Raw genomic sequence first — 9,749 nt, forward strand, 5'->3', positions numbered from 1 at the left:
TGACACCCCCTGGCCTCCATGAACCCCTTTTTGGCCCCTGACAGGGAGCTTGTGGCCCCCAAAAGGGTCTGGGGGAGCCCACACTAAAGCAGGAGGATGATGACGCTCCGTTGCTGCTGAAGGTGGTGGGAGATGGGGACCGCGGTGGGAGATGGGGACCGCGGTGGGAAGGGTGGCAGCAGGACATGGCTTTAACGCCGAAAGGGAATCCCCCCCCCAAGCCCGCTGGTTGGCTATCGCTTATCCCGCGGGATGAGCATCACTGAGCAGGTTTCCTTATCTGCTCATGGATTGTCACCCCCTTGTCCCTCTTCCAACGCTGCCATTGATGGAAAGAGGAAGGCACAGACCTGCCATGGTGTGTGCTTGGGGGCTGCCCTGTGGAAAAACTGCTCCCCTGGTAGATCTTCTCCCCAGATTCGGGCGAGGGGGGGGGAGCACCCAAACCTCCCCCCCACAATGGCAGACCCCAACCCTGCCCACCCCGCTGCAGTCTCCAGGCACCTTAGCCCCCAGGGAGCCCCCCCTGCCGGGGATGTTTCCCCTGGTGGGTTTGGTTTTTCAGGGGAAAAATAGGTGCTAAATACCCGCGTTGGGGGTGCCCAGGTGGATCCAGCAGGATCTGGGATTCCCTCAGTGCCACCTCCAGTGGGATAACTGGGAGCACTCAGAGCAAACTGGTCACCACTAGAATAGAGCCAGCAGAGGACCATCTTGTACCCCGGGAGGGGGGGTCAGGCATTGATGGGCTTAAAAACACCCCCCCACCCCCTGGGACTAATTGCATTTGCAGGATTTGGCCCACCTGGGGCTGAGCCCTTTGGTGCGTGTGCGTGTGTGTGTGTCCCCAGCTCACCCCCTCTCCCACCCACTGTCCCATTTGCTGCTGCTGGGACCCAGCTGCACCCTATAAACACCAACCCCCCCCCCCCCCCCCCCATGAGCACCCAGCCCCATGTCCCTTTTTGGGTGCTGCCTGTGCTGCTGGAGCAGGTGAGTAGCCCCAGCTGGGGCATTTTTTCCCTTTTTTTCCTTTTTCCTTCTGGGGGTCTCCCTGTTCCCTGGGGGATGATTTGCTGTTGTGCTTTGAGCCCCCCCAGCCCTTGCTGCCATCTCTGGAGCTGCTGCGTTCCCATTTTGGGCTTTTTTTTACCCCAGTTGCTTGGTGTGTGAGCAGTGTGGCAAGGGGGGAGCCGTGTTCTTCTTCAATTTTAATTGAGTTTGGATATTTAAGCACAAAGCCAGGGGCTGGTGCGTTGTTTGGAGTCGTTAGAAGGGGGGGTGGCACAGCAAGTGGCTTGTGAGGTCAGGGCCTGGGGCTGAGCAGTGTCCTGGGCCTGGGGGGAAAGGAGTTGGTGGCCAGCGAGCCCCCACCCATGGCCCTCCTGCAGTGGGGGACACTGAAAAGGCATCACCCCCCCCCACCTCAGAGCAGGGTTTGCCTAAAAGCCTGGCAGCCCTGAGTATCGCAGGGCTGAGGCCTGGGGGGCTCATCACATGGGTGGGTGATGGCGCTGGGGAGGGGGACACAAGCTGCCGGGGGGTGGGTTGCAAACCGCAGTATTTTGTGAGGGTGCAGGATGGGGTTTGGGCTGCACCCCAGGACAATGGGGGTCCTCGCTGTGCTCACATGGCCCCCCCATGGCTCCGGGGTCTCCCCTTCCCTCTGCTCCCCCCTTCGGGGATGGCAGCGGCGGCTTCCGCAGGCAGAGCGCAGGCAGCACGTGGGACTCGGCGCAGCCTCCTGGGGGGGGCCTGTCCCCACTGGTAATGCTGCGGCTTGGGGGGGGGCTCACGCCCGTTCTCGGTGCCCTTGCAGGGATGTGCTCCCAGCAAAGAGAAAAGGCAGGGGCTGTGATCAGAGACATAGAGTATTTGTTGATCAGATAAAGGGTGAGGTGACAAGAGACATGTGGTATTTGTCAATCAGATAAAGGGTGGGAGCCTGGGTGTGGGCATGTCTGTCTGATGGGATTTACGACTGCGATCAGAGGCAAATGGCATTTGGTGGTCAGGTAGTTCACAAAGGGTGAAGGCCTGAGTGTGGGCACGTCTGTCTGATGGGATTTAAGCCAAGTCCGCAATTAGCGATATCCTGTGAAGTAGGCACAGAGATGAGCTATGCCATGTAAGGGCCAAACCCGAGAGGGTCAGCAGAAGATAACGCAGAGGAAGACGACGACCCCCCTAGCAACAAAAGGCGCAGCCGCAGCTGAAACCGAAAAGGCCCCGTCAGCCCAGAACCTGAAGCTTCTAACAAGAGACTGCCAAAGAGGAGGGGCGCGCGCCGTTGGCGGAGCAGCGACTCCCCGGCCGCCCAGCGCTGCTTTACTTGCTCAAGCGCTTGCTGAATTAATAAACTTTATAAGTCACTTGATTTGGCTTCTGAAAGTGATTTTCCCCAATTTATAACAGCTTAATTAAAGCAGCAGGCTTCTGCACCTGGGAATGCTGTTTCTTCCTGCCAGTGATCATCTCGCCTTCACCATGTGGTACTCGCAGCGACGTAAAAGTGCAGGACAGACTGTTTGGCTGATGAACTTGCTTCCCCCCCACTCCTCGGTGTTCTTTGATAGTCTTGTTTTATAAAAATTGTGGTTGCTCTGTTTTTTTTTTCTCTTTTTTCTTTATTCCCCCCCGCCCCCCCCCCAAGCTGCAGATACTACAAGCAGCACTTTGATGGATCACTCGGGCTCGAAGATTTTTCCCAGTGTTTGAATACTTCCTGGGGCTGTCTGGATGCCTGTGTTTAGCTGCGTTTCTTTTTCCCCCGCTCTCACGGCTCCTTTGCTTCGGTGCAAGGTGCGAGAAATCTGTGTGTTGATGCAGTCAGCAGCAGCCTTCCACCATTGCCACGTCTGAGGGAGAGGGTAAAATCTGTCATGCTTTTGACACCTCAGCCAATAACTCAATGGAGGTGCTTCCTTGCCGGGACTGGGCTTGTCTGGGAGAGTTTCAGGGGGGAGCAGGGTGCCGGACGGGCAGGATGGTCTCTGTGCACGGCGCAGCCACGGGCTGCAGGGAGCTGCGTCAAAATATTCGACGTCACCAGTTGTATTTTGTGTCGTCACAGTGGAAAAGGCAGCGGGGAGCCCGGGCCCTGCCCGCCGCCGGGGCCGCCGCGTCGCCTGGCAACGGGAGGCGCTGCGTTATCCCGCCCTGTAAACACGGGCACGTGGGCAGCGGGCTCGGCCAATGGGCAGCGAGCAGCGGCGGGTGGTGGCCAATGAGGAAAGGGAAGGGGCGGGCTCAGGGCGAGGGGCGGGCCTAGGGGAGAGCAGAGCGGCGGCGGGGACGGACGAGTAAGGTTGGGGGTGCGGGCTCGGGAGAGGGGGACTGGGGGGACTGGGGGGACTGGGGGGACTGGGGGGCCCGGGGCGCCCGGGGGGCTGGTGAGAAAGTGAGGCGAGGGGCAAGGGCAGGGGCAGGCAGAGCTGGGTATGAGGCTGGGGGTGGCCGGGGAAGGAGACACCCCTCCCTCTCCCCCAGACAGCCCTGCCCTCGGGGGGTCACCGTGTCACCCGCCCCCCCGCCGCTTCGACCACTTTCTGTGGTGAGGAGGAGGAGGGCGGCTGCCCATCCCTCCCAGACGCCCAGGTCCCCTCCAGGCAAAAGGGGTGCTGTTCGTGTCCCCCCCGCTCAGGCTCTGTGTTTTCGGGCAGGGCAGCAGCCATGGCCGCACTCAGCCTGTCCCAGCTGCTGGACGTCGCCATCGGGACGCCCCAGGTTGGGGCTGTCAACTTCCCGGCGCTGCACAGCCTGCTGCAGGCCATGCTCAGGCACCTGGGCCTGCAGGACCTGCCTGCCCTGGGGCGAGGGCACAGCCCGACCCCCCTCCTGGGGCGGGACCAGCCCCCCGAGGCACCCCCCAGAGAAGAAGGGGGACAGGGCGGAGGCCAGGCACAGAGTCGCTCACCCCTGCGAAGGACCCGCTGCAGGGGACCGTGAGCACTCCCCAGGACGCCTCCGTGGCTGCTGACGTGGAGCAGATGAAGATAAAGATTGAAGAGAATGAGAGCAGCATCTCCAAGGTAGAGGCTCTTCCCCGTTCCCTGGGTGCCCCCCCCGTGAGACACCCCCTCCTCTGGGGTCTGCACCACCATTGTGGTGCCCTTAGGTCTGGTTTAAGCCTGAGCTCGAGGTGGTATGTGGGGCTTCACTGTGGGAAAGGGATGGAGTTTTGGCGAGAAAGAGCTGGGGCTGAAATGCTGCTCCAGTTGCTCTGGGTTCTCCCCAAGTTGCCATCAGCAAGTCGTGGGTCCAGTACAGCACCCGGTGCCCTCGGCTCCAGCAGCCAGAGGCTCAGCACCTGTGGAGATCCAGCCCCACCACTCTCCATCCCTCCCTTCCCCACTCCTGAGCCACAGCCAGGTACGGCACCCGCTCCTCAGGCAGCTGAGAGGCTCCATCAGCACCTCATGGGCCTCATCTCCAGCCCAAATCCCCTTGGCTTGCCCGAGGGCTAGACCCAGCACTGGTGCGGACCGGAGAGGGGCCTCATCCTGCACAACGCTGGGCCGTTTGGGGCTGCGAGCATCCCCAGTGGGAGGAAAAAAGCTCAGGTTCAAGGAAACGGTCACCTTGGGTGCTGCAGGGCCGGATCCTGCTGGGGCTGGGACATGTAGGGAGAAGGCAGCAGGGAGGGTTTCCCCGGGTGGCTGAGCTCACCCTCCTCGGGGCAGGCCCCTGCTTGATCGCTCCCCGCTTCGTTAGCCGCGGTTGCCGCTGCCCTCGCGGGCCAGGCTGTGGTTGAGAGGGTGGCAGCAGCTCTTTGCCCTCTGGATCGGCTTCAGTAGTCTTGCACAGAGCCCGGTGTGGGGGGGCAGGGCTGGATCTGTCCCCGCTTACTTGGGCTGTGCAGTGGGCCCCCCCCGGGGCAGGGTTGGGGGGAGTCTCTGGGGAGCTGCTGCCCCTTCTTGGCTGCTGAAGGTGTGATGAATGGTAAGTGCTGCCCGCAGTGCCCCCGGTCTCACCCCCGCCACTCCCCTCTCCTCAGGCCGTGGCGCTCTCCCAGGATCTCCTCGAGGAGATTGGCGGGATGAAGGCGGCGCAGTCCCGCATGGAGGAGACATTCGGATGATCCGGGAGACGCTTGGCATGGTGAGCTTGCTGCGGTGTCCCCAGGAGGCAGCTGGGCCCTCACCCCCCTCCCTGCCTCTGTGTCACCCTGCCACCCCTGCCCCACGGCCCTGGGTGTCACCCGGCGTGAAGGGTGCCAGGAGGGAAGAGCAGGAAGGGTGTCCCAAGGCTGAAGAGGTAACTGCATGCACCAACCAAGGTGACGCTAAGACATTTTTTAACTAAACAGCTGTAAAGAAAGAAACATGGGTGCTAAGAAGGAGAGGAGATAAAGATCTACCCGTGCAACACAGCCACAACCCTGCCTGGCATCCCTCTGTCCTGTGCCCAAGTTAATTTTCGGATGCTCCTTTTCAATCCTGCTCCTGTGTCTGGGCTGCCATCCCTCTCCTTGTCCCGCTCCAGGGGAATCTCCAGGACGCTGCCGGCCAGCTGCCGGCCCTCCGTGACCAGACGGCGTCGGACAGTGACATGGTACGGCCGCGCGCACGCCCGGATCCTGCTCCGGGACGGAGGCGGCTGCGTGCCCGGGGCACCGGTGCACCCAGTCCCTCGGTGTCAGGGCACGGTCCCAGCAGGGCTGGGCAGCGATGCTGGAGGGGGTCAGTGCTCCTGTGGTGCCATCTCACCCGGCTACGTGGCCAGGGTTGACCCCCTAATCCCTTTTCTCCCCAGAAAAATCTGAAGGAAAGGCTGAGCCTCTACCCAGCCCCGGAGGAGGTGAGCAACATGGTGCGCTGGGAGGTGCTGGAGGATTGCCTGGTGGGCAGCAAAGCAGGAGGAGGAGAAGGAGGAGGAGTAGGAGGAGGAGAAAGCCGAGGTCTGTCCGTGGTGAGTGCTGGGCATCCCAGCTATGGGAGAGGGACTCAGCAGGACCGCAGCCCCCGGGGCCTCGGCGGAGGTTTGCTCAGCACTTCTCTTCCCTGTGCATCCCGCCGGGAGGCAGGACGTGGCACCAGCAGAGCCAGGGCAGCTCCTCGCTGCCCCAACAGAGACCTCCTCATCGTCTTCATCGTCTGTGCCACCGACAGCCCCCAACAGCCCTCTGTGGGGCAAGGGAGCGCCCGAAACCCTTGGGGTGACCGCACAGCCCCTGTCCTTGCTCAACGTTGGGCAGGACCACGGCTCCCTGCCCTCCTGGTCTCTCTGGGGCTGGTAGGTGGGAGCCGGGGACAGCGGAGGGACATTTTGGGGCAAACCCCAGCATTCTGCACCATGAGATGGTTTCCAAATCCTACCTGGGGCTGCTGCTCCTGAAATGAAGGCGCAGCCCATTAGGCTGGGAAGCGGGTCTGGTCCAGCAGCTCTGGAGTACAGAATCCCATTGCTGGAGAGAAGAATGCCTTGCTGTTGTGTCAGGTGGCATCAGCAGGGGGTTTGCTGATCTCCAGGATCGGCTGCTGAAATGACTCTGCAGGCACAGAGGTGGCCAAAGGACTAAAGGGACTGGGGAGGGGCCGTGCGGCTGGGGCGCCCGGGGGTCCCTGTGGGTTGGGCAGTCTCTGCCTTTGGGGTACTTGAGTTTGGCTCCGTGAGCTGGGGGGTTTGAGGACAGGGCGGGTGGCCCTTGCCGCTGCACTTCCGCCCATAAACCTGCTCCCCTTTGCCTCCTCTTCGCAGGATGGCAGTGAGGGCCAGGCTGCCCCCGCCGAGCCCCCACTGCAGACATGGACGCCCCGCATGGGGCAAGCTCAGCGCTGGGACTGAAGGGACCAGGGACACAGCCTGCACCCAGGACCAGCAAAGGGACCAGCAAGGGGACTCCACAGGGGCAGCCTGGCTCCCCGGGGACGCAGAGAGCACCAGTGGCCCCTGAGAAGGGGGCAGGTGCTTCCTCAGATGAGGCAAAGAATTGTGATGCCCGTGCCACCACCCTGGAGACACAGCCAGGATCCCCTGGCATCAAGACCACTACGCTGGGGACAGAGTCAGGGGCCCCCGACACCCAGACCTCCACCCCAGGGGCACAGCCAGGGGCCTCTGACACCCAGAGCGCTACCCCAGGGGTGCAGCCAAGTACCCCCAGCACCCAAACCACCACCCCAGGGGTGCAGCCAGGGATCGCCAGCACCGAAACGGTGGAGGCTCTCTGCCAGATCGGGCAGCTCAGCCACCCCTGTGCCAGCCTGAAGGAGCAGGTGGCCCAGCTGGAAGCCAGCAAGGCAGACCACGCCGAGCTTGAGAAGCTGCGCCTGCTCTTCTCGGAGGGAGGTAGGAGCCCCTGGGGGGGCTGGCAGGGGGGTGTTTGGCATGGGGACACCCTGGGCTGGGGGCTCATTGTGCTCAGAGCCTGGCCTCAAAGGCGAGACCCCCTCACTGACAGCATGTCCCCTCGGACCACATCTAGACAAGGAGAGCATCACCAGCGTCCTGGCCGACCTCCAGGGCCGGGTGTCCTCGCTGCAGGGCCTGACCAGTGACCTGCAGGGCGAGAATGGGAAGGTGAGCTGGCAGCAGTCCCTGGGGGGGCTGCGGGGATGCCAGGGGGGAGTTGGGCAGGGAGGAGGCAGCTGAAGGGCCCCTGGGCTGGGACAACAGAGGGGGCTGTGCCCTGACTCATCCACCACTGCCTTTCCCAGATCAGGCAGCTGGAAGATGCCGTCGGAAAGCTGGAGGTAGCTGGAGCCAACTGGAAAGGGGATGTCAGCGAGCAGATCACCCTGCAGCTGGGGTAAAAGGACGGGACAGGGTTTCCTACCCTGCAGGAGGAGCCCGGGGGGACAAGGGACACCCCCTGAGCGGCCCTGTGGAGGCTAAGCCTGCCTGTGCCCCTGTCTCACTGAGCAGGTCCACGCTGCAGGAGATGAGGGGTAAGCTGAAGGAGCTGGAAGAGCAGCAGGAGATGACCAAGGCCACGCTGGAGCGGTTGGTGGCCAAGACGGCTGACGAGCTGCAGGAGCAGGTGAGGTCCAGGGGCAGCGCTCCCACCGCCACAGCTCGGTGGGGTGGTCCTGGAGGGGTTTCCAGCCACATCCCCTGGCTGGCTGGGGCCATCGAGCCTCCACAGCACCCGGATTTGTTGACTGCATCCACCTCATCTCAGAGCCGACTCCTTCTCCCCTTCCTGCAGCTGGGCGAGCCGAGGGCGATGGTGGCGAGCACAGGGCAGGAGCAGGCAGAGGCGCAGGCAGCGTGCCCCACCTGCAGCGGGGACATCCGCAAGCAGGTGGGGCAGCTCCTGCAGCGCTACGAGAAGCTCCAGGAGGTGGTGGACAATTTCATGTCGCAGCAGGCAGTGGTCAAGGTGGTAAGGCGGCTGCCAGGGAGGAGCCAGGTAAGGAGATGCTGGCATGGGGGGCTTGGGAGGTTGCCAGCATCCCCCCAGCTGGTTGTGCTTCGCGGTAACGTGGAGGAGCCCCTCACCGCCTCCCAGGTTGGTTCGTACAAGCGAGCAGCACGGAAGGAATTTAAAGCCTTGATGCAAATGTCCTGTTGGCACTGAGAGCCCATGGCCACCGGGCAAGTAACCCGGGTCTGTCCCCACGGGGGCAGCCAGCCCCCCCTTGCACGGCACCACCTTGTCATCTTCCTCCCTGAAGCAGGACGAGGAGCTGCTGAAGCTGCTGAAGCGCATCCAGGCCACCGTCACGCAGGTGCAAGGGGACTACGAGAAGCTCAACTCTGTCACCGGGAACCTCCTGAATGACCGTCACCAGAAGGAGAAAGATATCGAGGTAGGTGGCTGAAACCCCCTCGGGGTCAGAGCATCCTCCAGGCAGACCCCAGGCTGGGGACCACAAGGGATTTGTCTGCACCCCCCCAAACCTTGCAGCCCTGTGGAGGTTCAGTGTACCTTTCCTGGAGGTTTGGGTGAGGTGGGGGGAGCGGGGGTTGCTCAGCTGGCCAGGAGGCAGCTCCAACCCTGCCGCGGTGTCATGGGATGCTTTTCTGTGTTGGAAGGCTCTGTTCCGGTCCCTGGAGAGGCTGGAGAAGGAGAAGGCGAACAAGGAAGACCTGGTGCTGGGAATTGATGTGGTATGGCCTTGGGGGGTCCTGGCACCACCCAAGGGGGTGCTGGGCAGGGTGACAAACACCCCTTGTGCCTTGGGGGCTCAGTGTCAGAACTGGCCTGGGGGAGGGAGGATTTCCAGACTGGCTGTGGCTCCTTCCCCAGGTGCCTCTGTCTTCCCCTGGGTCCCTTCAGCTGGTGTGACCAGCCCCACGGGGGTGATGGGGCGAGTGGGGCCACGTAGCCACTTCTCCCTGTCCTCCTGCCACGAGCTGGCCCTGCCCGTCATCCCTCCATCCTTTCCTCACTGCTCTCCTGCCTTTCCCCGCTGCTAGAAAGCAGACAAAACCGCCCTGGCCGGCAAAGTGAGTCGCACCCAGTTTGACGCGAGCATGGAGCGGCTGAATGAGAGGATGCAGGAGACGCTGAGCCGGGTGGCGGGGCAGGAGCAGGGCTGGCACCAGGTCCAGCGGCAGCTCAGTGAAGAGATGGACTCCAAGGTGAGGGGTGGCACGTCCCCGCTGCGCAAAACTGGCACCTTCGGGGCTTGGCAGCCTACGGCAGCATCCCTCTGAGGATCCCCCCTCCTGGCTTTTCATGGGGAACATGATGTCCCAGCCCGGGGCAGCTGGCTGAGGGTGTGTGTCTGTCCGTAGCTGGACCGCCTGGAGCTGGGGCCTTTCCGGCAGCAGCTGGAGGAGCACTGGAGGAGCATCCTGGA

General features: G+C 62.8%; 1 protein-coding gene across 1 annotated transcript; it reads left to right on the forward strand.

Annotated features, from left to right (window-relative positions):
* Positions 1-7,248: 7,248 nt before the first annotated feature.
* On the forward strand, positions 7,249-9,418 carry LOC141933186 (glutamine-rich protein 2-like). The gene is made up of 7 exons (XM_074847616.1): positions 7,249-7,290; positions 7,427-7,521; positions 7,659-7,750; positions 7,867-7,981; positions 8,150-8,753; positions 8,980-9,054; positions 9,364-9,418. The coding sequence occupies exons 4-5, from the start codon at positions 7,883-7,885 to the stop codon at positions 8,519-8,521; spliced, it is 471 nt and encodes a 156-aa protein (XP_074703717.1). The 5' UTR covers positions 7,249-7,290; positions 7,427-7,521; positions 7,659-7,750; positions 7,867-7,882; the 3' UTR covers positions 8,522-8,753; positions 8,980-9,054; positions 9,364-9,418.
* Positions 9,419-9,749: the final 331 nt, after the last annotated feature.

The sequence above is a fragment of the Strix aluco genome, chromosome 21 (assembly GCF_031877795.1).
Source record: "Strix aluco isolate bStrAlu1 chromosome 21, bStrAlu1.hap1, whole genome shotgun sequence".
Classification (NCBI taxonomy): domain Eukaryota; kingdom Metazoa; phylum Chordata; class Aves; order Strigiformes; family Strigidae; genus Strix; species Strix aluco.

Bases quoted from the DNA above. Each gene is read 5' to 3' on its own strand.
- LOC141933186 (XM_074847616.1), top strand. From the start codon at position 7,883: ATGAGGGGTAAGCTGAAGGAGCTGGAAGAGCAGCAGGAGATGACCAAG. The intron at 7,982-8,149 runs GTGAGGTCCAGG...CCCTTCCTGCAG, and splicing joins CTGACGAGCTGCAGGAGCAG to CTGGGCGAGCCGAGGGCGAT.